At 44.1% G+C, this 24,289-nt stretch overlaps 3 protein-coding genes across 4 annotated transcripts; 2 read left to right on the top strand and 1 right to left on the bottom strand.

Annotated features, from left to right (window-relative positions):
• The first annotated feature begins 3,662 nt into the window (after positions 1 to 3,662).
• BLOC1S6 (biogenesis of lysosomal organelles complex 1 subunit 6) lies at positions 3,663 to 9,888 on the top strand. The gene is made up of 6 exons (XM_041469174.1): positions 3,663 to 3,740; positions 3,877 to 4,013; positions 4,758 to 4,902; positions 5,964 to 6,051; positions 6,655 to 6,741; positions 7,483 to 9,888. The coding sequence occupies exons 2-6, from the start codon at positions 3,947 to 3,949 to the stop codon at positions 7,600 to 7,602; spliced, it is 507 nt and encodes a 168-aa protein (XP_041325108.1). The 5' UTR covers positions 3,663 to 3,740; positions 3,877 to 3,946; the 3' UTR covers positions 7,603 to 9,888.
• A 1,181-nt stretch (positions 9,889 to 11,069) lies between these two features.
• SQOR (sulfide quinone oxidoreductase) lies at positions 11,070 to 19,962 on the top strand. 2 transcript variants are annotated; one of them, XM_041468936.1, is made up of 10 exons: positions 11,070 to 11,429; positions 12,696 to 12,947; positions 13,275 to 13,445; positions 13,925 to 13,978; positions 15,503 to 15,697; positions 16,535 to 16,744; positions 17,201 to 17,384; positions 18,225 to 18,292; positions 19,143 to 19,321; positions 19,501 to 19,962. In XM_041468936.1, the coding sequence occupies exons 2-10, from the start codon at positions 12,714 to 12,716 to the stop codon at positions 19,556 to 19,558; spliced, it is 1,353 nt and encodes a 450-aa protein (XP_041324870.1). In that variant the 5' UTR covers positions 11,070 to 11,429; positions 12,696 to 12,713; the 3' UTR covers positions 19,559 to 19,962. The 2 variants fall into 2 exon arrangements, with proteins under 2 accessions (XP_041324870.1, XP_041324871.1); XM_041468937.1 differs by lacking the exon at positions 11,070 to 11,429 and having other exon boundaries at positions 12,694 to 12,947.
• Positions 19,963 to 20,206: 244 nt separating this feature from the next.
• LOC121354371 (nicotinamide riboside kinase 2-like) lies at positions 20,207 to 23,173 on the bottom strand. The gene is made up of 8 exons (XM_041468938.1): positions 22,886 to 23,173; positions 22,647 to 22,737; positions 22,207 to 22,252; positions 21,878 to 22,064; positions 21,568 to 21,639; positions 20,797 to 20,903; positions 20,515 to 20,606; positions 20,207 to 20,406 (listed from the first exon to the last, which is right to left on the bottom strand). The coding sequence occupies exons 1-8, from the start codon at positions 22,909 to 22,911 to the stop codon at positions 20,401 to 20,403; spliced, it is 627 nt and encodes a 208-aa protein (XP_041324872.1). The 5' UTR covers positions 22,912 to 23,173; the 3' UTR covers positions 20,207 to 20,400.
• Positions 23,174 to 24,289: the final 1,116 nt, after the last annotated feature.

Raw genomic sequence — 24,289 nt, 5'->3', positions numbered from 1 at the left:
CTCGGGGGCCTCGCCGGGCGCGGCCGACCCGCCGCGGGCGGCTCCGCTGGCGCAGCTGTGCCCTCGCAGGCGGCGCCCCGACCGCTCGTCGTCCCGTCAGGGCATGTCCCCTACATCGCCGCCCCCGGGCCCCGCGCAGGTCGGACAGAAAGAAGCGCGGGGCTCCGCCGCGGAGCGCCCCGGCACCGCCGGCCCACAGCGCCGCCTCCGCGCCGGGCACCGCGCCGCGAGGCGCTGTCACCGCCGGAGCCCCGGTGGGGGAGCGCCGCCGCCGCCGCCATGCGCGTCACATCCCTCCGCTCCGCGCACCGCCGCGGGCCGGCAGCGCGCCGCCCTCGCAATCCCTGCGCGCTCCCGGGGCCGTCCCGCGTGCGGCGGCGGCAGCAGTTGGTGGGAGTCGCGTCCCCCGCCCCGCTGCCGCCGCCTCGCCGCGCCCGCGCTGCCCGCGGAGCGAGGGGACCGCCTGCGGGGCTCGGGGGCGGACGGGCCCGGCCGGTGCGGCGGCGGCACCCGCGTGTCCCTCGGGGTGGCCTGAGGGGCTGCTCCCGTCCCTCCGTGCCTTTGTGTTCAGTGGGTAAATGCCATGCGAGGCAGAGGCTGAGAACTGCCAAAGCCATACAGTGCAGGTGTGGTGGTCCGTGATAGACACGAAGCTGTGTTCAGTACGCTGGAAGGCTGAACTGCATAGTTCCGTGCTCTGGCTTCAGATTTTGAACGGCAGAAGTTTGCATTGTATTGCTTTTCTCTTTCTCTTCTGTCACGGCTCAGCTCTTTACACTGTTTCAGTAACTCTGTTAAGGTAGAGTTGTACGAATTTTCATATGCCTTTCTGAAATTCCTTAAAGGATGTGAGGAGAAACAAACCTCAGGGACCCTGCTGTTGTATAATTCCTTTCATAGCTGTGCTCTAACACAAGAGCAATAGATTTTTGCCTTTATTAATTTTTCTGAGAAGTCATTCCTGCTCCTTATGGTCTGAGTACTTGAAATTCTTCTGAATTTCAGCCTACACGTGTTCTGCATCGGTTTGTACCTATGGCCAAATTCCTGTTACTGTATTCAGTCAGTTTACTAAGCCATAAATATTTCTGGGAAATCATGCCTGTCAGAGAGAAGGTACATATCTTGCTTTGTTACTGGGTTGAAGGAAGTTGCCAAGGGGAGACTGGAGAGTTGTATAGAAGTGCAGGATTTTGGAGAAGGGCATTCTTTTTCTGGTCAAAGGTTGATCGCAGATTCTCGTAGGGCATCAGGGCAATGCTGCAGGACAGGGAGTGAGCCCCTTCTTGGAACTGGCGCTGTGGGAAGGGAGTCCTCTGTGGTAAACTGGCCTTGGGTGGAGGTTGCTTATTGTTGTTCTCTTAATGATGTCCAAAAATAGACAGTATGACACTTTATCTGAGCTCCCTTGCCATTTTACAATGTGGCTGTTTTCCTGAGTGTGAATCTCAGGTTATTTTTCTTCAAGTGGCTAAAGTGGTGCCATCTCCTGCCCTTTTACCTCATGATTCCCCCAGCATTGTTACCAGCACAATTGTTCAGGGGCCAGACAACAAACTGAGTCCCTGAAATGGGTCAGAATTAAACAATGCGTATCGGGAGGGTTTTGGATATATTTGTGTGTGTAACTGAGACTGCTTGCATGATCTCAACTCGCAGAGACATCCATATGACAACGAGGGGGCAGCGAACAGTGTGGGAGTCAGAATAAGCAGCCAAGGATGGGAACCAGTTAAGCCAGCCTTGCTGCCTAGGAAAGTGCTCCCAGCTGGGTTCCAGTTCACCCATTTTCGATGTTTCTGTTCTCTCTGCGTGATTTAACTCACTCTGTGTTTCAAGAGTTTCACCACTTGTACCAGCACAAAGTGAGTGAAGGACACAGAGACATGAGCAGCCAGGTTCCAGGAGGCACCAAAAGAACGGCATTTAAAACTGTCTTTAAATGTTCGGCTTTAGCTGGAGCTTTGCCACTCCTACAGGAACAGAAACTTCCAGCACTCAGGAAGGTTTTTAGCTGGGGGGACTAACACACTAAACCAGTGCACCAAGGTTTGCCAGCTCACCTTTTACTGAACAACTAAGAGCAGACGTGTTGTCAAGTCAAGAACCAGCTCATACATTGGAAAGATGAGCCGCTGGTGAACAGAACTGTCTGTACCAGATACACTCAATTTCTTCATCGTAACAGCCAAGGCTCTGCTCTTTCTACAGTCTCGTTTACTTAATGAGGACAGAGAGTCTCTAAGAGGTTACCTATTAATGTGAAGTATTTCCTTTTCATGTTATCATCCCTGAAGTCACATGGCACCTCCAGCGCTGATGGTTTAAAACATCCTATTTGCTATACAATTCAAGCTAACTTAACTCCATTTTCACTCACGTTTCTAGGGTGGGGCACCATTACAATAGATGTGACTGCTTAAATCAGTTGGAAACAATAAAATCCAAAATGCCTATGTGAGAGTGTCCATTACAGGTTTCTGAACACAGTTGCTACAACATAAAATGAAACACAATTATGTGGTGTTAACAGTATTACAAACATAAGCACTTGGGAAATAATTACTGTGAAATAGAGGACATTTTGCAGAAGAAAAAGAACACGAAATTTTTCTATCATTCTCTTTTTTGGAACATTTGGGTTGACAAATGGTTAAATTTTAATTTGTCTAGAAAACCAGATACCCGTTTTCTATTCCAATCCTTAGTCTATTTCTGCAAGACGTGGGAAGGCCTGGAACAGGCAAAGCTGAGCACAAATCTGAAACTCCCACATCTCAAGTGAGACTATTTCAGAGTCATTATCTCACTTGTTCTTACTAGAAATTCCATCTGGAAACTGCAAAGTCTTTCCCAGTGAAACTTTCAACAAAAGTTGTGGGTTTTCTCCCCTACCAAAAGAAACTTTTAAGTAAAATTGCTAACCAGTTGGAATTAAGGATTTGAGTCTGCTCGAGTTAATTATTTCCTCTTATTCCTCCTTTAAAAAAGCAGAAAAATGGGTAAGTCTTTAATCTGATGATGGAATAGTGACATAATTGTGAACAAAAGTTAATTAGAATATGCATATGAAGAAAAATGCAAATGAATTTGCAACAATCTTGCTGTTAGAAATGTTAGTTTTAAGGTTGACGGATCACCTCAAAAGCTCCCTTTTTTTTGCCTTGATGTATTTCTGAAGAACTGCCTGAATTGAATTTAATCTTTAAGGTCTGGGGATACATTAAAATACTGCATTTAAAAAAACCTTTCTGAGTGGTCCTTCATTAGTTATTGTATAGTTGCACCTGCATTTCCTGAAAAGACCAGGGGGCTTCCGACGGCTCCGGGCGAGTCAGGCACCCCCGGGGAGCGGAGGGGAGCGGCGGGAAGGAGCGCCTGGCACGGCCACTGGCACGGCCCCAGCGGGCGGCCGCGGCCCCGCTCTCAGGCGCGGCCCCGCTGCCAGGCACGGTCCCTGTGCCGGGCGCGGCCCCGCTCTCAGGCGCGACCCCGCTGCCAGGCACGGTCCCTGTGCCGGGCGCGGCCCCGCTGCCAGGCGCGGCCCCGCTCTCAGGCGCGGCCCCGCTGCCAGGCTCGTCACCCAACGTCCCCATCGTCACTCGCGCGTCACTTCCGCGCCCGGCGCGCGGCCCAGGCCCGGAGCGCGGCGGCGGCGGCTCTATGGTGCGGCGGCGGCGGAGCGCGGGCCGGGGGGCGCCGGGCCGGCCCGCTCGGTGAGGGCAGCCGGACCCGCCTGCCACGGGCTCGGGCGGCTGTGCCGGGCGCGGCCCCGCTCTCAGGCGCGGCCCCGCTGCCAGGCTCGTCACCCAACGTCCCCATCGTCACTCGCGCGTCACTTCCGCGCCCGGCGCGCGGCCCAGGCCCGGAGCGCGGCACGGGCTCGGGCGGCCCTGCCCTGCCGTGCCCTGCTCTGCCCTGCCGGAGCGCGCCGGGAGCGGCAGCGATGAGCGGCGCGGAGCGGCCGGAGGGGAAGGAGGCGGCGGCCACGGGTGACCCCGGGCGCTCGCTGGGTACGTGAGGGGAGCCCGGGCCGGGCGGGACGCGGGTGCGGGGAGAGTTGAGGAGAGGCTGGAGTCCTCGCCGGGCCCGGTCAGAGCAAGGCGTCCCCCGGGAGGCTCCGCCACAGCCGGTGTTACGGGCGGGCTCCCGCGGGGGCCAGGGGCTGCCTCTCCCGCATCGCTCTCTCCCGTGCGGGGGCTTGTTGGGTAAAAGGTTTTATCTTCCACGAGCAGACAAAAAATAATCGTAGCGTGCCCATACGAAACTTACAGGCTGTGAAGTTCAGTTCTTGGAGTTCAGCGTGAACTCTTGAACACTCTGTTTTGAGTGTCAGGCGAAGACCTTTCCTAGCCTAGCTTGTTCTCAGACTTTGAAAGCAAAGGCTGGGGGCTGTTAATGTTTAGGTACTCTTGATGCATAGTTAGAGCACTGATGTTGCCCTTTTTTTTCTTCAGTAGACTGGAGTACTCAATCTTTTTTTTTTTTTTTTTTAAGATATATATGGAACAGTTATATTTCCTTCTTTCTATTCTGCTGCAGTTCACATAAAAGGGTTTACTAGGAAGCTTGTGATACAGGAGAATAAGGGAGGCAAAAAGAAGAGGAGAAAGACAAAAGTTGAAAAAGTGCAGAGAATTTTACTGTGTTTTAATGCATTTCATTTTTTGAAAAGGAACATATAGTTCCTCCAGGTGAAACTTGAAGTGTGTGCTGACCTGTCACACTATATTCAGCCTTGCTGTTCTTGGCTGTAGGTCCCAGTGATGCGTCTCCAGATGAAGGAGTCGTAGAAGATCTGCCTTTAATAGATGAGAAAGCTGTGGAGCAGCTAACTGAAGGATTGATTTCCCACTATCTGCCTGATCTTCAGCGATCAAAATCAGCACTGCAGGAACTTACGTAAGCAGATTTTTGAAACCAGCTTCATACACGTGCATACTTGGTTTGCTGCTCTTTTCAATATAATGTGCCAGCTCCCTGTAACTGGAATATAGTTTATCAGCATTTCTGTATCCTGACTCAAGCAGCCTGAATAATTCAGTGATCTGTGGGAGTACCAGGGGGTGTTTAATCTGCAGTGTAGCCTGTGAGCACAGAAGAAGAATGTGTAACACTAGAAGAGTAAAATCCCCTAAGCCAGGCAGAGCAGTAGACCTAGATTTCTTAAATGTTTATTTACTTCTGTAGTGGAAAAGTGTGCTAAAAGCTGGATTTATTTTGCTTGGAGACATGCAGTTTATATTCAAGGAAGCTTGTAGTGAGATACTGTTTATTGTTCATTCTCTAAACCATATTGCAAAACACTTGAAAAACACAAGTAAGGAGCTAAAGAGATAAGAGTTGTTTGTACACTGATACCTCACTGATAACCAAGAGCAGTTGATTTCAAATGCAGATCAGATCTGCCATGGATACAGAGATACTGGAAAGAGCTTTACACAGATCCATCTCAGGTTTTGCAGGGTACCTTAGTTTGGGTTTCACCATGCATGATGTGGTTGTGCTCCTGCCAAGGGCAGCCTTTGTCTGGAAGGACTTCAGCTGATTTGTGTGGGATGGAGATCCTTTATAATCACCAGGAATCCACACGAGTTCTGTACAGAAATAACTTAGTCCTGTGTCATGACACAGAGGCACCCTAGTGGAAAGTCAAGAGCTAATTGTTCTTCCTTCAGTCAGCCACTGCAACCTGGAGAGTGCCTCTTCAGGGTCTGTGGGATATTTATCCTGGATATCCATGTGCTGTATCATACCAACTGAATTTGTGCAACAAATAGCAGCTGGATTTTTCTAAAGTAATTTACTCACGTTTTTACTGAAATTGCCTAGCAATGTATAAGAGGAATCTGGTATTAAAAAGTGTTTATTGGTACTGTTTTGATTAAAAGTCTATTTAAAGGGCTGGTTGAAAAGCATATGTGGTGCTTTACTTTGAATTTATGCATCTTTTTTTGTTTTAGACAGAACCAAGTGGTACTGCTAGAAACATTAGAACAAGAAATTTCAAAATTCAAAGAGTGTAACTCCATTGTTGATATCAATGCTTTGGTAAGTATCAGTAATGCCTTTTAAATTCTAGATTAGCATAGATTTTCTTGCTGAAGCATTCCTAGCAGCTTGTGTCTTTTCCTTTTTCTCAATGACCTACAGGAAGAAAACCAGTTCAGATATTAGGGACAAATTGCTGGAGAGGGTGGGAACCAGGATGTTTCCCTTAATAGGAAGGGCATTGGGAAGAGAGAGCAGGCTCAGCCAGGCAGCACTGGTGGGACTGGCTGTTCAAACCCAGCAGCCAAAGCAAATGTACACATTTTTTCAGTAGGATTGAGACTCCAGCATGGGCTCTGTGCACCTCTTCAGACTAGCAGGAATGGAGCATGAAACACTCCTGTATGGTGCATAAAGTTGTAATATTTTTGTTCTGTTGCATGAATCTTAACTCAGTAGATTACTGTGTGTAACTGTTGAGATGTAATAGTTTTCTGTACTAATATATGTGACATGTAAATTTTATATATAAACTTGAACATGTTTGTTCCATTATCAAACTGTTCTGGTAATCACTGTTTTTGATTGCTATTTTACTGTGTAGCTTTATAAAACAACTATTCTAACTTGACAGTCAATGCTTTAACAGTTATGGTTTTTAAGTTTTCAGAAGCTAAACACTATCACAACAAATTAGTGAATATTAGAAATGAAATGATGATGCTGCATGAGAAGACATCAAAGTTAAAAGTAAGTGGGATAAATATTTTTACTTTCCAATACAGATATTTGCTTATATATTATTGAATTCCAACTTTTGTTTTGGATGCATACTGAAAATTCTGATTTGAATAGAACTTTATCTCAAAAGGATGTTTTCAGTAGCTCCAAGCCATGTATATTTTTAACCTTTCATTTGCTCCTAATGGTGCTCAGGCATCATACACATCTGAACTACTCTTTCAGTGTAATCTTCATGTTTAGGTGGTGTAAGAATCATGCCTTGTTCTGTTGCTTAGTCCACTTCATTCCAAGCAGTTATCTTTGTTGTTTCAGTTTCATTTCAATGGAAACTAGATTGTCACAAATGTAAGAATTTCTCCTTCTGCCATTAACAGTGGCATAGGTTCACTGATTTCATGCTGTATAGACAGCCTGGTTACATTCTGGCAAGATTAGTCAGTGTCTAACAAGAGAATTTTTTCTTGGAGACAGTAAATTGCATGGTAAGAGCCTTGTCAGGTATACCCAAAGGATAACTTTAGTGAGACTGAAGGGGCTCCAGTTTGTGTTTTCCCAGTGTAGATCACAAATTTCCCATGTCGGAACAATAAGCTGAAAGTGGGAGGGATGAAGGAAAAATGAACACTTTGTGCTACATTCAGTCATAAGGAGGGTGTGTTGCAGAGAGGCAGAATGGGAGGGATTTTGTTGCTTCAACTTAAATATATCTATAAAACTTACAGTTATTTTCTTGTCTTTTCTGTTTAGAAAAGAGCACTTAAGCTGCAGCAAAAGAGGCAGAAGGAAGAACTGGAACGAGAGCAGCAGCGTGAGAAGGAACTTGAAAGAGAGAAACAGTTAACAGCAAAACCTGCAAAGAGGACCTGAAAACAGGGCATGCAACAACTGTCTGAATTAATGATTTCTACATTCACTGGCATTAAGGCAGACTTTGCTTAAATTGGGCTATAGCTGTTGCTAGCAACAGTATACTCTGTGGTATTATAAATTCCAGAATGGTAATAATAGAGTTGGTAACATTCACATTTTTTAATTTCAGCCATTCAAGTTGCCTTCTTTTGTAATGCTATGCAGTTTGATATTATAATGTAAGTTAATTTTTATATATATATGTATATAGGAGAACTAGGCATCATAGTTTTAAGTACCTATCCATTTTTGTTTTCTTCTGTTCTTTCGGTGTTCAGAATTCTGAGAGATTTGATGACTGGCACATGTTTTTCAGACAAAATGAAGAGAACTTCTTAAAGTTCAATTCATATCACCAGACTTCAGTGGCTGCATTTTCACTGAAACTGCTTTGTTTCATGTAGTTGGGATCTGTCTTTGATCATAAATACTGATTTCTTGTGCCTTAGTTTGATCCCTCTCTAAAGAACTGAAGAAAATAGCAGTGTATTTGCTTGAAAGTTCACTTCATTGCAGCAATCTTTTTTTTTTTTTTTTTTTCATCAAGTAATTTAAGAACAGCTTTAAAGTAACTTCTGAATAAATTCCCAGTTGAAATGATTGGCAGGGGAGAAGCAGAACACTAAAGATTGTCAAAATTGATGTGTGCACAGTGCGAATATTAATGAATATGTGCTTCCACAAACATTTAAGTCAAACCAGGAAACTGTTGCTTCTGTAATGGTTTATTAGGAAGACTTGTGTGGTCTAAGCATATTTTTGTGGGATTAGAAGTTGTAATTTCTTTATCTTGTGTGACAAAATAAAACATAACCAAAACTAAAATTTTCCACTTCATGTGAAATTCAGCCACTTGTAGGAAAACTACTGCATTTACTGTTTTTTCCTTAACAAATGAATCATTTGCACTTCAGGGCTGTCTAAGATATTTTTTATAAGAGAGTTCTCACCCAGATTGATGATTATTAGTGTGTACTGATGAGAAATTTGGAAGGGAGGTTGATATCCATTTCTCTGAATGTAATTCCTATCTTGCAGCACTTGGTGTGAACTCCCATTCAAATGAATGTACAAATTGTCTAGACTAGTGAAAGAGCTTTAAATTATTTGTTCCTACAGTCTAACAAACTAGTTATTTTATAACTGTGTTTCTTTTCAAGTATATCTGTTTCTTTTTAAGTAATAGTGTAAATGATGTGTTTTGAAGTAAGATAAAGGGTAAGCTATGTAAAGTTTTCCATAAAATATGTATAGGAATGTATCACAGGGGCACAGTCAATTTTATTTTCCTTCTGTTTTAGATGACTCACACAGTGTGCACCTGCCTGGACTTTCTGTATTGCCATTTTCTGAAGTCCTAATTTCCTATTCTTAATATTTGACATCTTTTTCTGTGAAAGATGTACTCTAACAAGTACTCAGGCATCATGAAAGGTAAACTGGGATAATGTTTTGGGGCAAGGAGAACAAAGTACTTCAAGCAGTCTGAAGAGACACTGAAATGCTTTCAGTGTAGCAGTATTAGATTAAAACTTTCCCCAGGTATTTTTCCCTGAAGTTGACTCATGGCTATTAATTGCCAGTGGATTGTTGGCCTCTGCTGTGGTTTGTATGTATTTCTAAGAGAAATGTAAAGAATTTCCACAGTCCATTTTTTTGGAGCAGAATGTACATAACTAAATGTTGTCTAAGTATTTTATTGTGTAATGTAATTTCACAATCAGATTCTGGGAATTAAAACTGTTCTCATTAAACTATAACATGAAACTGGATGCCTCAGTATCCACATCAGGATTTAACTCCTTTGATATTTCTTGATTTGTATGCCCTCATATAGAATCCAGTTGACTGTCTCAAGTCATATTCTCTTTCTCTGTCAAGAACTGTGTGGTTTTTTCCAAAGAACTGTGTTTTTTTGGGATTTTGTTTTGTTTTGTTTCAGAAAAAGTCATGGTTATTTTAACTAAAACTAGAGAATTCTAAGAAATTCACAGAAATTGATACTTTAAACTTTGGTACATTTCAGCACTTGAAATAATTTCTAATTAAAGGAGTAAAAGCTGACAGTGCTTACCTGAGGAATCACATGCACATACATAAAAAATGTAATTGATTAACTTTTCCTATAAAAGTATGGTAAGATCTGGGTTTTCTATGAATAAGGACCTAATTTTACTAATTCACCTTTATGTAATAAAGGGGGGAAATTAATAAAAATATATAGGATGAAGTTTGTTCCATTTACATAACTTCTATTGATGTGTTCTTAAATTACTTCAATGAAAACTGCAATTCATTATCTCCATAGGATGTTCAGCCAAACACTCTTGGAAGTCTTAATGCATAAAAGTAAATGCTGAATTGGATGAATTTAATAATACTGACGTCTAAAACTGTGTGCTTGCATCGTCATGCACAGCTTGAGTGAGCAGTTCTGTTGCTGTGTACACTTAGTCTTGCTTGATTTTATTAAAAGTTACTTACGGAGTAGATAGATGTGGTAGTACAGGGTTAGGGTTAGGCACTGTGTGCCCAGCCCTCACACAGCAGTCCCACCCTCTCATCCTGCCTGGATTTTGGAAAGGTTAAGGCAGTGCTCCCCATGGCTGCTGGAGGCCTCTGTGCTACAGGTGAGGAGTTTCTTCATGTTTGGTTTGTGAGTTTCTGAATTATGGAATTAATGAGTAATTTTTAAACTTAAAACTGCAGGCTCTGTAAGCAGTCTGTGGGGAAATATGCATGGGAGCTTAAAGAAAATACTGCCATGTTTAAAGGCAGTCCTAAAAATACATGTTTAAAAAAACAGCCCAACAATTTTCTCGTGAACAGAGATGAGGATCAACCGCTTAGAACAAAAAAACGTGGAAAAAAGGCTGCACTCTGATTATACAAAGGCAGCTGGAAACAGGAAGTTGAGCAACTCATAAAAATTATAAAAATGGGCAGTTTGGGTGTTTTAAAGGATATAACTATAAACCCTGGGGCTTTTTTCTCTCTAGAGAATAGAAGTCTCTGTATTAACAAAAAAGTCTGATCTCCATGACACTTTAAAAAATACTGATTTGTGTCTTCTTTCAGTACACTTTCTGTCCAGTGAAACCCAGGAACTGTAGGTGTTCAGCAGCTTTGAAAAGAGAGCTTTTGGCTATCACTGGGGGATGCACTCCATCAGAGCTCATTTATTATTAATTATTGATCTAGTAAGTGTTTTGGTGTTATTTTACTGTGCTTAATATTTTTTTATGGTTTTCTGTCCATGGAAAAGGGCTCCTAGATTATAGTTAGGGCTGGTGCTCACAGGTAACTGGAGGAAGTTCAGGTGTTGAAGTGTCAGTGCTCACTCCGTGGCAGGTACTGCAGTGGTCGTGATCCCGCTGTCGGTAACGGCGCTGTGGGTGAGCCGTGCTGTGTGTGTCAGGTGGGACTGGGATGGAGGCCAGCCGAATGCACGGCTGGGTTTCGATCAGGGATTGGCAGGGGGCCAGGTTTAGGATTGCAGTTTCAAAACTTTGGGAAGCACGGGGTTGGAACTGTAGGTGCCATCGATGCCTGCCAGGACCGCAGCGCCCGCCCCAGCCCCTCGCGGGGGCTCCGCGACCACCGCCCGCTGCGCACACCCGGCCCCGCCCGGCCCGGCCCGGCCCTTCCCGGCCGGAGCGCGGCCTTTGCCCGCGGCCGGGCAGCACCCGGAGCCCCGAACTCCGCCCCGCCGCTCCCGGCACCCGGCGCCGATCGCACACGGCCGACGGCGCGGTCCCTGCCCGCCCTGCTCGGTGCAAAGAGCGGTGAGTGCGGAGCGGGGAGCGGGCCCGGGGGTCCCGGGGTGCTGCCGTGAGGGAGCGCGGGTGTCGGCTTGGGCCGAGCAGCGAGGCGGCGGGCGGGCCGTGCCGGCGGGGCAGCCTGCGGGCCGCTGCGGCCTCGCCGAGCGCGGACCGGGTCTGCCCCGGCCCCGGGGTCAGAGCCCTGCTCCCCCCGCCGGGCCGGGTGCCTCGGCTCGGGGCCGCGGAGCAGCGGCCGCTGCGACCGGCGCTGCGGGGCTCGCGGCTCTGGAGCCGGCCGGGGAGCTGCCCGCCGAGCAGCACACGTGCATGGGTGGAATGCTTGAACTGCTGATCTGTGGCGAGCTGTGTAAAGAATAGTTGCAATGATCTGTACTTCTTGCTAGTAGGACTCGTCTAACTTTGTTTGTTCCAACTTCCTTCAATAAACTGGTTCGATAAAGTAGGCAGTCTGAGGAGCTTAGCATAAGGTGGCTGCCCTGGAGAGGAAGAAATTGCAGTTGTCCTGAGCAAGAACTCTGCTAGAGCTGCCGTGCTTCGGTTACGTGTTTGTTCTAGGCTCCATTTGAGATACTGAGCGCTCCTGCTCAGTCTTAACTATGATTTCTTTCAAGTGCATTTTCTTCAATATTAAACAGTATTCTAAAACCATGCAAACAAATAGCCTTAGAGTCAAAGATATCTATAAATGGAAGAACACATGTTTAAATAGCTGCCTGCACAGATGATAAACAGCCTTCTGAAGTGAAACTAACTTCCCGTGGATTTGGGTGTTTTGTTCTGAATGGGGAGCAGATGAGAAGAAAATGTTTGCATCATGTTTTGCATATGCAAAACAAAATTATTAACATTTGTTTTACAGTGGATGCCTCTGAGATTGTTCTCCCTCTGTCCTAAATTGTAACTCTATGGATTAATAACGGGGCATGTATTATAAAAAATTACAAAGAATTCATGGTACACAGACATGAGGGATGTCAAGATAGCACAGAAAGGTGCAGAATGAGTTACTCAGCTACCTCTAGTGTAGTGGAGAATTTTTGAAGCTAACATTGGCAGATTTTCTTGAAAATATGAGGTTTTGGGTGTGATTTTGAAATTCCAGTCTGTAAGTAACATAAATGAGTAAATAAATGAAAAAGCTGTAATTCTTGTCTGATGACTCGAGGAATTTAATATTAAAATTTTTGCCTTGACAACTAATGCAGGCACTTTAATAAATATAAATACTGCTTCCTGTAATTGTTACTGGTGCCTTTCCTTATCTCCTAGCTTCCCACTTAATGAAAGATGTCAGCAGCTGGAGCAGTGTTCTCCTGCTCCTGCCTCCGTTCTGCTGTGTGGTTGCTGAAACCAGGAATGCAGAAGATGAGCTCCTTCAGCTTACACACAGCAGCCAGGTGTGCTGCCAAGGATTATTATGAAGTACTTGTGTTGGGTGGAGGCGCTGGTGGAATCGCCATGAGTGCTCGGATGAAGAGGAAAGTGGGGGCAGAAAATGTGGCTGTTGTTGAGCCAAATAAGGTGAGTGTCCTCTGCTGTAAAGCACTGCAAAGAATAAGCATTTTACATGTGACCACATGGGTTTGATTCTCATCCTTCTCCAGCCCAAATGTTTTTAACTGTGGAAAGTAAGCCAGCTAACCATCTTTCAAAAGGTTTTATATGACACTTTCTTCTCCGTGAGATTTGTGCATCCCTGCAGGTTTATCATGGAAAAGTCTTTGTTATTTATACAGCTTCTTTTGTTAAAAATAATACAATGTTTAGAGTACATTGTTTCCATTAGAGTGGTGTGCCTTTAAGTCCCTTTAAACAGTTTTGAAATGTCCCTTTGAACTTTTATTTCAGACTCATTACTATCAGCCCCTGTGGACCCTGGTTGGTGGTGGGGCAAAGCAGCTGGCAGCTTCTGCACGTCCAATGGCAAGTGTAATGCCTGCAGGTGTTGAGTGGATCAAATCTCAAGTTACAGCATTGGATCCAGATAAGAACTGTGTCTGGCTGGAGAATGATAGCAGGGTAATAATGTAAAAAAGAAAAAAGTTTATTTATGTCATGAGTTCTGTCCTCTTCCTGCAGATTCCCTTAGAACTGACTATTGAGCAGAGGCCTCCAGCATCTAGGAGGCTGGGAAATTCCAGTTAGTCTTATGTACTTCAATCTAAAATATTTTTGTGATAAAAATTGTGGTAGATAACTAGGTTAGAATAACATCAACTTAAAATACTATTATCATAAGCCTTTGCCCTGTGTATGGTGAACTGAACAGAAAAGAGAGAACATTTTGCTCGAGATACCTGGGTCTGTGTATAACAGAGGCTGTGTGTGCAACTCATAATGCAGTTAGCATTTAAACTAGAATTCTTAGAGCTTAATTTATGTATTGATGCTTCCTATATCTCCTTCCTTGTGACTCTTGGTGTCAGGTAACTGAAATTTACTTTGAGGTAATAGTTTGGTTTGTTTGTCTAAAATACTTTTTGTTCCTTATACAACAGGTATCTTACAAGTATCTGATAATTGCTCTTGGAATTAGTCTGCATTATGAAAAGGTATTTGTTTTACAGTCATCATATTTTTACTAATTTTAATAGCATCACATACATTCATAAAAGTAAAGGTATTTTCAGAACTGTTTTGTACTGCAAGGTGTTGAACGCTATGAATTAAAGAGCTAGAAGACAGATCAATGACTTTACTTCTACACATCTCTGTGTAATAACCCAAATTACCCTTGGGAAAGCCTTTTATGACAACTTTGTTGCATCTCTGTGGCAATATCAGCAGATGGGGCAGCACGTTAAATCTAGAGCTTTAAGGCAGCTTGTAGTGAGATAATAAGGTGTGCTGACTGGAGTCTGAGGCATCTCTAACCTAAATGGAAAGAGGAACACAGAGCAGTCAATAAAATCTGACCTGCAGAATTAATTTGAGCTACCCTCACCTTTCTTAAAAGATGCACTTCAAAAGGAGCCAGCTGAGTTACCAGGCCTGTGTTTAAATAGGCCCTGGGGCCCTTCCCTTGTGAAACGTTTCCTGTGCACTTCACACAGTGGCACTCTGAGGAAAATGTTGGTGCAAGAATGACCACAGTGATATGTAGGAGGAGGAAAACGCAGAAAGCAAGATGTCTGAGCAATTTGACTCTTGTGGTTTTACTCTGACCTGAATATGATGTATACCTGACAATACATTTAAGTATCTCTTTGAAAAGCTTTCAGGATGTGTGTCAAGCAAGAGCTGGTCTCAGTTAGCTACAGTCACAAATAAGCTCTGGTGGTTAGGTCAGTGGAATTAGAAGTTGCAGCATGTTCAGTGACCCTTCTCTCAGTCTTCATATCTATTGCTTCAGTACAAACTGATAAAAGTAAATTCAGTGTTCACTAGTAGAAGCCATGTAACACAGTTAATCACACTCTGTAATGAAAAATACCACATTTAAAGCAGAAGTGGACACTTGAAAAAGGGGGATGGTTTCTCTTCACCAGCAGTGTATTCCGGTGCAGACTGGAGCGTCCCAAACACATGGCAGTGCCTGTAACATGACTCCATATTCTCACAGAATTTCTGCAATCCGTTGTTTTGAAATGGGTACCACTTTCTCACAAGCAGATGCTCAGGTCATAGTAGGAGTAATAGGGAAATAATTACTGGATGCAGATTAGTTAAAACAAAATGACACTAGGAAAATACAGGTATTTGCAACTGGCTGCAGAAAATTTATAAGGTTAATTAAACTTTTTTTTTTTTACATGATTTTTATTTGTGATGATGTATATATATTGTTACTCTGAATTTCAGTCTACAAAAACTTGGGACTGGATCTGCAGTGAAGACATGCTGAGATGTTGCAGACCAATTTCACTAAATGTACATCTACAAAATCATATACTAATTCTAAAGGAAGTAACTGTTTTATTGCTAGGCCTATTTTTAAAAATACCAAGTAGCAAGTATGGACTTTCTTATTGATAGAAACTTCTTATGCAGTTATTTCTCAGTCTGTATTTAATACTTGTCAATGATGACAAAACTTTTGTCATCTGTACTTGAAACCTTAATTTCTCTTTTCCTAGATCAAAGGCTTGCCTGAAGGTTTTAATCACCCTAAAATAGGTTCCAATTATTCAGCCCAGACAGTAGAGAAAACATGGAGAGCTTTACAAGATTTTAAGGAAGGAAATGCTATCTTCACTTTTCCAAATACTCCAGTGAAGTGTGCAGGGGCTCCTCAGAAGATTATGTATTTATCAGACGCATACATGAGAAAAGTAAGTATTTTACCCTCTCTGCCAGTGCTGTTTCTCACAGCTGGAAGGAAGGCTTATTCTAAGGTTTTCATATTATCTTTAAAACAAATATAAACCACATGAGAGTGCTGTGACTCAGGATTATTAAAGTGACTGACTTGCTTTTTCATTTTTAATGTATAAGGAATGCAGGTAAATGGATTTTACATACATATGTAGCATACATTTAATACCAGAGAAACCTGTAGAATTCAGAAATTCAGTTCAGAATTTCATACTGAAAGAATGGCTTGCCGATACAACTGTTCTCAGCCTAATTTATACATAGTACAGCAAAATAATGCTGGCTTGAATTACATCATTCTTGTAACTTTAAGTACTTAATTCCTGTTGCTATTTGTCTACTAGTCTGAAAAGTGGCTATGCTTGCTCCTGAGGGTGCATTGTCTCAGCATCAGGAGGAGTCTTAGCCAGGCTTAGTGGAAGCAAAAGACAACTTCAGGTGGAAGCGTCAGGCTTCATATGTGTTTAAGTTTCATGAGCTACCAGCTGGGTGAGTACCTGAATTATGCACAGAAGTGAAAATTTCAGAAAGCTTTTTAACACAAAACTGCTTCAAGAATTTAACCTGCATACAGCAGTTCCTCAGTGCTTTGCAGCCACCTCTTCTCATGAATTGTGTGAGATACCTCATGCTGAAAGGGTCTACCTTCTAATGTGCTGTGAAATATTAAACATTCATTAATAATTGAACTGCATGAATAGTTCTATCAGCTCTTTAGTAGTGCAGCACAGTTCTTTTGTCTCCTCTTGTCACAGTTTCATAATAGAAAAGGCTAATTGGATCTCCTCCTGCAGACAGGAAAACGTTCCAAAGCAAACATCATGTTCAACACCTCACTTGGTGTGATTTTTGCTGTTAAGAAATATGCTGATGCATTGCTTGAAGTAATAAAGGACAGGAATCTTACTGTTAACTACAAGCGCAACCTCATAGAAGTTCGAGCAGACAAGCAAGAAGCTGTGTTTGAAAACTTGGACAAACCTGGAGTGACTGAAGTTTGTCAGGTCAGGAGCTTTCAGACCCCTCATTTGGTTCTATTTTCCTTGTGTACTGCAAAGTAACTTTTACATTGTTATAACACAGTCTGCTTCGTTGTGCATTGCTGTTCCCCCTGAGAGTACTATCTCTAACAGAATATTAAAAGTTTTGAAACCAAGGTGGAGAGAAGAAAAAATCTCTCATAAATAATGCCTGGAGTCCTGTATGCCATGGGAATGTGTCAAGTGTGTATGGAGGAAGGCAAATTGCTTCCAAATAGAATTGCTTGATAAGTTTCATGTTAATTAAAGGATGCACTTGAAATTTGAGAGCAGATTTCCATTCTATATACTTGTGTTTAAAAAACCAAAACAGACACAAACCCAAGAAACCCTCTCTCCACACTGTGCTTATTGCCTTATACCAACAGATAGAGTTTGCTCTGATGAACTAACCATTGAGTGTCTTTTCTTTCTGTTCAGTATGAAATGCTTCATGTCACACCCCCAATGGGGCCACCTGCTGTACTCATCAATAGTCCTGTCTCAGATGCAGCCGGCTGGGTGGATTTAGATAAGGAGACTCTACAACATAAAAAGTATCCTAATGTCTTTGGTATTGGAGACTGCACCAACCTTCCAACATCAAAAACTGCTGCAGCTGTAGGTAAAGTTGCATGTGTATGTTTGTGTGTGTAAATGACAAGAGTGGAGTCACAGTAAGGTTTTTGTTTAGTTTGCTACTCCTGAGGTCGTGACTTCAATTTTGAGCTTTCAAAAAGACCAGAGTCTCCTGGGCCAACTAGTTACCTACAGACCATGTTGATGCCACTAACCCAACAGTTCTGTTGTTCCAGATGCCTCACAGATTAATTATATTTCTTGTGTTCACAGAATGGCATATAATGAATCAGGTATTCTTGTATTAACTCATCATTCAGTAATGAACCTTTCTGCTTTATCTAAGCTCCTCATGCATGTGTCACCTAAATAGTGACACATGCACTATCAAGTCACTATCAAAAAATCACATTTTTTGGCCTTGTAGCCACAGGTTCCACAATTAAAACACTTTAAGTGTATGGTCTCATAACTGATAAAAGGCAAATAAGAGTAGAAAAAACCCCAGGCTATACAGTATGTTATTGATGTAATGAAAGGGTGGGGTACTTCAGTAAATGGGTCTACAGTTACAGCACTCAAAATGAAACAACTTCAGTGTGCCAGAATGTTAGTGTTTGATAAGACTGAGCAAGTATAACTTATCATAGGAGAATGGGCATAGGCTAAAAATATCAGCTCAAGTTTCATTAAGCTTTAGCATGTTCAAAGAAGTGAGGCCAAAGCATTAGTCTTTTTTTTCAAATCTGGGACAGTAAACTTACATGTAAGGTCAATTGCAGCTGAATTATCCAACAAAATGCTTGGCTACTACTGTTTGCTTTAGTAATGACAATAATTGTTGGCTGAAACAGTCTTAGTACATTTCTATTTCTTTCTCATTTAGCTGCACAGTCTGGAGTCCTTGATAAAACCATTTCTCTGGTAATGAAGAACGAGTTGCCAGTTAAAAAGGTACTTACAGTTCTTGTCTTAGGGAGAAATTCTCTTGAATGTTTTCTCCCTTCTTATGCAGGAAGTCTTGCAAGCAGCTGAGTGGGTAAACCAGAAGGCAGAAAAGGCTTTGCCTCTGCAGTTGTGGTGCTAAATGGTTACTTGCTGCATGTCAGAGTAGTAATGGAATTGCACAGTTCATGATACTGCCATTGAGTGTTACCTCTTTGATGCCCTGACTTCTGAGTTGAGAGAAGATTAGAGGCTGATTAGTCAGGGTTTTCATCACTGCAAGCGATTTACTTACACTGTTAAGGTAATACCTGCTCCTGAAAAACTCTTGCCAACTCGCTTCTCCTGTGTAGGACATGATCTTTTAAGGTGTTAAACTGAAGTTTCTGTACTATAGCTTTTAAGCCTAAATTATGTTCAAATTTGTCCTTGAGCCTTTACTCTTATTTTACACATGGCTTCCTTGGGGCACTAATGTGAATATCCTGCAATTCTCTGGAAATTCTCACTAAAGATCCTGTTGGCTTGTTGAAGTAAACACCAGTTCTCATCCAGATCTGCTGGTCACCAGTTCCACTGGTTACAACAACCAACTATTAATGACATCATGCCCTGTTGTTCTAGGTTGGGTCTAATTTAAGCAATGTTAAGCAGATCTACACTTGAAATAGAGTAGCTTAGTATTATGGTTAATAAATCAGAATTGGCACAGCAGCCTTCCAACTTCACTGGTATTTACACTGGAAATGCAGAAACCTCCTAGAAAGTTATTTTGAAATGTGACTTAACCATGGCTTGTAAAACCTCAGCCTTTAGGCTTTGGTCAGAATAATGAGAAGTGGGTAATTTTTCATTGCAGTATGATGGATACACTTCCTGCCCATTAGTAACAGCCTATAATAAGGTGATCCTGGCAGAGTTTGACTACAATGCTCAGCCTTTGGAGACCTTTCCTATTGACCAGAGTAAGGAGAGAACCACCATGTACCACATGAAAGCTGATATGATGCCTCTGCTCTATTGGAATGCACTACTTAAGTAAGTATTGAAGAAAAACAATCAGGTACAGACTGTTCCTTGCTAGAAGCAAAGTACATCCTCAGTTGTGATCAGAACATTCTAATGCTCATTTCTTCACAGTACACTATCTTATAAGAAAAAAAACTTTCCCCAAGCCCTACTTCAGTAGTATGTGAAAGAACTTTTTCTGTTTCTAGGGGATACTGGGGAGGACCAGCCCCTGTCAGGAAGCTAATGCATCTGGGCTTGAAGTAACTGCTGGTTCTCAGCATTGGTTAAAACCTTCCAAAGAAGTGGACTGGTTTCACACTGGATGAATACATATCTTCTCTCTTGGAATACCTAGCAGTTTGTTTTTCTTAATCAAGCTTTGGTCACTAATTCACTTTTCCTCCTGCTATGGATTAAAGCCTTCTTAGTGCTCTTTCCATGCTCTTTTATGTAAATTGAGGCCTTAAAGTACTTTTGTATTTACACAGCAATCTGACCTTGCCTTACCCTACAGATTACTACAGGAATTGCTTGAACAATCAATACTTTGAAAGCTATTGTCTATGTAAAATTTTCTTCCTGAAACTAAACTTATTTGTTTGCATTCAAGATCAATGCATGCACTGGATGTAACAGTGATTCAATGCTAGTAAAATGGCCTGAAAGTCTCCAGTTCTCTTATTTTTGAAGAACATCAATCCTAATTTCTAAGCATACCTGCTGCCTAATTCTTAGAGGAATGCATGCAGAGTTTTGAAAGCAAAGAAGTCAAAGCAGTGCGTGTGGATATGGATACACACACTCCTAGGATAGCTGAGCCATTTCACATCAGTTCCACTATAATGTTTTAACCTGTGACACTAAGAACATCATGAAAAAAGTCATCTGAGAACATACTAGACTGAAGCACAATTTAGGATCACAGACAAGGGGAAGTGCTTTTTAATTATGGCCATATAGAACTTAAGTTTTCAAGGGAAAGGTTGAACAAAGTTGAATTTGGGAGTTGAGTCTTCACAGAAGCTGGAACTTTAGAGGCAGTCAGGTAGACAGCGTGGAGCAAACAGGAATCATCTTCACTCACAAGAATCAGCAGCAGCAGCAGCTTATTTCTAGACAGAAAGATAGATGTGAACATATTGTGAGTTACAGCTTCATACTTTTCCAACACAGGTTTTATAGAGTTTACCTTTGAATTGCAACATAACCTGGACATATACCTGGGTGTTAAGCAGCTCTTCGATCTTATTCTGGATCTGTCCATACACATCATTAAACAGCTCCTCCTTTGATTTTGTCCCATTCAAATGCACTTAAAGAAAGTAAAATAAGAGAACTCCAGTAAGTCTCTGTAAGCTTGCCAGATCCTCATTTAAAAAGCATGCACCCAGCTGGTATCAGAGAAATATACTCCCTCCACCTCCTCTCATGCATCTGACCAATATGTACTGCACTGGTTTGAAAAGCAATCTCATAAAGTGCTTTTGTCATTAAAGACTTACCCACATCAACTCCAAGTTCTTCCATTATCTTCCTGTGCTTTATGTACATAGGCCAAACGTGGCCATCAAACAATCCAGGTGGATCCGGTACAGTGTAATTCCTTGAACTGTAAATGAAGGCATTGTTACTAGAAACAGTTCAGGGAAATGACAGATCCTTCATTGGGTTTCCCTACACATTAGCCTAAGCCCATTGACTCCAGTTTGGTTTCTGAGCTTATGAGAAGTTCGTAGTTAGCAAGAGCTGCAAGCATCAAGTTAGGCAAGTAAATTGAAACTGATGTGCAGGTCCAAAGTCTTTAAAATGCAAAAGGAGTTCCCAAGACAGACTGATCTAAATACTGATTAATAAACTCTTAAAACTTTAGCAGAACTTTGGGTAAATTAGCTGACTGCTTATTCCTCTTGAAATCTTATTCAATTTTTCATTTGCAGTAAGAACAGTGTATGTGTGCAACACAGCCAAATGTAAAACCTCAAATAGTTTGAGACCTGGGAACTGTGTTAATAGGAAAACCAGCATGGGAGAAGGTCTAGTGAAAGGTGTGTGCAGAAACTGAGCATTACATACACAAGAAGTTTTTGGTCAGTTTGGTGAAGGAAGCTATAGTCCAACTCAATAACTACATTTACCTTTATCTCTTCTCATCTAAAAGCTCCAGAGAAACAAAGTCTTGAATGGGCAATGTTAAAGTCTTTTAAAGTTTTTGAAAAAAAATACTTGAATGAGTAAGATGTTATTGGAATAGCAGAGAACTCAGACAAACTTACCTTCTTCTCCTTTTACACTCTTCATATGGAATGGAAAGAAAGTACCGATGGTGGAACACATCAATCAGTGGCCTGAAAGAGATGCCTGCTTGGTTACTTCTCCACTAATTAATAGCAAAACCCAGAAAAGTAAAACTATACCCATTTCCTGTACTTAGAGCCACGTTTAGACTTGTGACACCTAAACTTGGCCGTAGTCAATGCCAGCTGCTAACTCTTGGTTTAGAACAAGTCTTTTTAGTCCCTTGGAGGTTTGCCCATTACATAAAATAATGTAAAAATCAAAATGTGTGAAGGCACAATTGATTACCTGTAGGTGTAAAGTAGGAAGCCTTCAACAATAAGAATGTGGATCGTTTCATCTCCTCCCTCCTTATCTTCCAAGATCTGGGCATCCATTGTGTTGTTGATTCCATGAGAACGTTCAAACTTGACTGGGTTTTTTATCCAAGCATTTATGGTACTCATCATAGCTTCCATATCTAATGCACTAATCACTAAGACAAAACAGAAAACTATCACTAAGCAGTAATTAAATATCATCTAGTGATACAGTCAGTACAAAACAGTGCACATAAAGAATCAATATACTCTTTTAAGATTTTGAGTTATGTTTTGAAAACACTAACAAAGGCTTACCGTCGTACTGTTTAAACCCATCTTCAACTTCTATTTCATCTTGGGGCTGAAACAGTAACAAGAAAAACAAACCTGCTTGGTCAGGACAACGACTGAGAAGCTCAACACCCATTTCAAAGCAAGATTCAAGATCCAAACCCTGAAGCTACAAAGGGGAATCTTAACCCTCCACCAGGTTCCTTTGCATGCAGATAAAACGAGCAGTACGATAAAGCCGCCTGCTCCTCTATCTTCCCACGGACACGAGCACGGCGCTCCGCGGCAAGTCGTGGGGACCCGCTACAGCGCAGGCTTATCCGGCCCCGCACGGCCCCGCCAGCAGCGCGGCGGCCGCGGGCAGGGCGGCGCAGGGCGGGCAGCGCGCCAGCAGCGCGGGCGGAAGCCCGCGGGGGTCACCCCGCGCCCTCCCGCGGCCTTCCCGGGCCGGCGGGCCCGCTCACCTTGAAGAAGTCATCCTGGTGCACCACGCTGCAGTTGGGCAGGGCCCGCATCAGCCGGCGGGTCAGGGTGGTCTTGCCGCCGTTGGTGACCCTGCGGCGAGAGCGCGGCCGTCGGGAAGCGCCACGTGGGGCCGCGTCCACCCCCCCCACCCCACTGCGGCACCGGGAGGGGCCGGGACGAGAGACCCGTGCCCGTCCCGCAGCCCGACCCGCTTTCCCCGCCCGGTCCCGGCTCTCACCCGCCGATGCCGATGATGATGTTCATGGCGCGTCCGGCGGCCGCCCGGCCCGACTCCTACTGCCTGTTTCTGAGGGGCGGGGGGGGGACCCGGTGTCTCCGGTACCGGCCGTCTACGTGCCTGAGCCGGGACCCGGGCTGAGGGAAGGAAGGGGCCGGAGAAAGAGGAGAAGGTGGAGAGGGGAGAAGCCAAACGTCAACTGCTGGGCAGCGCCATGGTCGCTCAGAGCAGCAGCAGGGCCGGTCCGCGCCGCGCCGCGCGCTCCGCAAAGGGGGGCGGCTCCCGCGCGCGCGTGCCTTCCCCTCGCGCTCCGCCGCGCCCATTGGGCGGCCGCCTCCGCCGGGCAGCCAATAGGAAGCGGCGTAACGCGAACGGCTCGCGGCGATTGGCTGGAGCGCGCTCACTCACGCTCGGCCGTGTTACAGCGCGACCGCTTGGGGGCGCTCGACGGCTTCCGCGCCGGGGAAGGGCGGAGGCGGGAACGGTGGGGGCATGGCGGCCCCTGCTGGCTCTGGCGCGCAAAGCACACCCCTCCCGCGAGGGCGGAGCTGCGGCAGTGCCGGGCGCTCGGGCTTGCCGGAGGTTCGGCTGGGCCCCGCTCCGGACACTGGCCCGGTTCTGCAGTGAGGAGCTGCGCTGGGGCCGAGAGCGGCCGTGGCTCCCCGTGAGGCGCGCGAGGCTCCTGAGGGAGCGGCGGGGCGGGGAGGCCGCGAGCGTGGGGGGCTGCGCGGGGCGCCCCCTGGCGGCGTCCCCGGCGCGGCAGCCCCGGAGCATCGCCGCGGTCAAGGTCACGGCGTGTCCTCGGGCCGCGGCGGCCTCGGGAGGAACACTGCCCGCCCATCCACGCCGAGGGATGCTCTTCTGCAGCCCTCTCTGAATGAGGGCGATTCCTGCTTTTCCTGCTTCCCTCGTATGCTTTTCCTTGGCCGTCATGTTTGCTCCTCTGCTGTGCCTGAGGAGCTCTACGTTTTCTTGTTAAGGCTTTTCCCCCTTCTGTAAAGAAGGGAAATTTATCATCATAGTTTTCTTTTTATAACATTAAATTTCATAATTTACAAGCCACTTGATCCATTCAACATGTTTACATTATTGGTGGTGGGTGTGTTGCCAACCATTTGTTTGCTTTTCATTATTTTTACTGTTTTTTTCTGGTAAGATTGCAAGCAAACCTTAGTTGATTTCTTTTGCAGTTGTTTTAACTTTCAAGCAGAACACATACTTTGGTCTCTTGGCTTTTCTTCTTATTTGAAGGGGAATGGACACTTAGTTGAAAATAAATTTTTATTTTCAAGATTAAGGTGATTTAGCTCATTTTCATTTTTAAACAGAGGGACTGCCTTTGCGGTTTGGGGGGTTTTATGTGTGAGGGTTTTTTTTGGGTTTTTTGTTTTGTTTTTTGTTTTT

This window comes from Pyrgilauda ruficollis, unplaced genomic scaffold, assembly GCF_017590135.1.
Source record: "Pyrgilauda ruficollis isolate IOZ18807 unplaced genomic scaffold, ASM1759013v1 scaffold23, whole genome shotgun sequence".
NCBI lineage: Eukaryota > Metazoa > Chordata > Aves > Passeriformes > Passeridae > Pyrgilauda > Pyrgilauda ruficollis.
Note: the sequence above shows the minus strand (reverse complement) of the source record. Positions and strands in the feature narration are given on the sequence as shown.

Coding starts and splice junctions, on each gene's coding strand:
- BLOC1S6 (XM_041469174.1), top strand. CDS start 3,947: ATGAGCGGCGCGGAGCGGCCGGAGGGGAAGGAGGCGGCGGCCACGGGT. Junction 4,014..4,757: donor TGACCCCGGGCGCTCGCTGG/GTACGTGAGGGG, acceptor TCTTGGCTGTAG/GTCCCAGTGATGCGTCTCCA. Junction 4,903..5,963: donor TCAGCACTGCAGGAACTTAC/GTAAGCAGATTT, acceptor TTTTTGTTTTAG/ACAGAACCAAGTGGTACTGC.
- SQOR (XM_041468936.1), top strand. CDS start 12,714: ATGTCAGCAGCTGGAGCAGTGTTCTCCTGCTCCTGCCTCCGTTCTGCT. Junction 17,385..18,224: donor AAAAACTGCTGCAGCTGTAG/GTAAAGTTGCAT, acceptor TTTCTCATTTAG/CTGCACAGTCTGGAGTCCTT. Junction 19,322..19,500: donor TATTGGAATGCACTACTTAA/GTAAGTATTGAA, acceptor TTCTGTTTCTAG/GGGATACTGGGGAGGACCAG.
- LOC121354371 (XM_041468938.1), bottom strand. CDS start 22,911: ATGAACATCATCATCGGCATCGGCGG. Junction 22,738..22,885: donor ATCATCATCGGCATCGGCGG/GTGAGAGCCGGG, acceptor CTCTCGCCGCAG/GGTCACCAACGGCGGCAAGA. Junction 22,253..22,646: donor ACCAGGATGACTTCTTCAAG/GTGAGCGGGCCC, acceptor TTACTGTTTCAG/CCCCAAGATGAAATAGAAGT.